At 22.3% G+C, this 1,402-nt stretch overlaps 2 protein-coding genes across 2 annotated transcripts in view; both read right to left on the reverse strand.

Moving 5' to 3' along the window:
- The window catches only part of LOC102673509 (acylglycerol kinase, mitochondrial), a 22,853-nt gene that overhangs the window by 8,906 nt on the left and 12,545 nt on the right, over positions 1-1,402 (reverse strand). The gene's annotated exons all lie outside the window — the stretch shown is intronic.
- On the reverse strand, positions 4-1,222 carry LOC102673146 (transmembrane protein 147). The gene is made up of 4 exons (XM_006612170.2): positions 1,027-1,222; positions 645-783; positions 338-559; positions 4-276 (listed from the first exon to the last, which is right to left on the reverse strand). The coding sequence occupies exons 1-4, from the start codon at positions 1,101-1,103 to the stop codon at positions 25-27; spliced, it is 690 nt and encodes a 229-aa protein (XP_006612233.1). The 5' UTR covers positions 1,104-1,222; the 3' UTR covers positions 4-24.

Genomic DNA, 1,402 nt, shown 5'->3' on the forward strand with positions numbered 1-1,402 from the left:
TAGTATTTTAAAATACAATATTTTTCAAAAAATACCTATAGAATGAGCAAGACCTGCATACATGTATAATGTTGTAATACCCATGATAAATGTAGTTGTAGCTTTAACAATAAGAGTTGACCAAGGACCAGTTAAAAAAAATACTATGAGAAAATCTAAGATAAGTGGCCTATAAACTGTAAGTATAAGCATACTAACTACTATTGGAACAAAACTTCGTTTTAAATCATGTCTTGACCATAACCATACTAGTGTTGCTGTAGTTATATGTTGTACCTATATGTTAAAAGTTATTAATAAAATATTTTTTGCAAAATATATAATAAATATTACTTACTAAATTAATGTTAGATTCAAGACTTTTTTGAATATATTTCCAATCAAATTCTGCACCCCTTGCTCCAACCCATAACAAAAGAAACCTAGTAAGCAATACTTCAGCTCCAGCCCATCCAACTCCAGCAGTTAAAACTTTTGCATGTCCTTTACCAGGAATATTGTTCAAAACTAATAATATTCCTACCAAATCAGCTAAATCTATTGAAGATTTTAAAAATTCCTATAAAATTTATTTTACGTCAATTCAAATATATCAAATACATATATATTAATATTAAATTAAAAAAAAATATATAAATACATACACCAATTAAATCAAAACCTTCACCTCCTACATTGTCTGCTGTAGGAAAAAATGTAGCAAGTGCAAGCATTTTTACTAATTGTGTAAATATATAAATGCCTCCAGCTTGAATACATTTCCAAAATGCACCATATTCTGATCTGAAAATTTTTAAATATATTATTTGTATTTAGATATATTAAAATTTAAGTTGCAATTAATTATACATTATTATATAATATTATTATACATTAATAGAATCATCAAAATAAAAATAAATTTGAAAATGATTATAATATTATTTTAATCTATTTATAATAATATTATTTTAGATATATTATTACATTCCAATAATATATAGATTAGAATTATAAATAGGTTAGGAATAGTTTCAATGTACTTACAAGCCTGAATATTTATAAGTAAGGTAATATGGAACATAAACTAAAGCTAAACAGTTTCCAAAATGATATAATGTCATCTTTTTAATAATATTATGTTAATTTAATTTAGATATTATTCATCATTAAATATCAAACAATTTATACACAGAGCTGATAAACGAAAATACATATATGGCTATTATAAATTTTGTCGATAAAGAAAACTTCTGTATTTTTTAATTTCACGAATAAAATGTCAATTTTTGTTATTTTATTAATAGTTTTTAATTCATTTTAATATTGATTGTGATTATATATGCATATCTTTAGTCTTAAAAATTTATTATTATTAAATTAAAAAGCATAGAAATTAAAAAAAATAATTTTTTTCAGGTTA

The sequence above is a fragment of the Apis dorsata genome, unplaced genomic scaffold, assembly GCF_000469605.1.
Source record: "Apis dorsata unplaced genomic scaffold, Apis dorsata 1.3 scaffold_99, whole genome shotgun sequence".
Taxonomy (NCBI): Eukaryota; Metazoa; Arthropoda; class Insecta; order Hymenoptera; family Apidae; genus Apis; species Apis dorsata.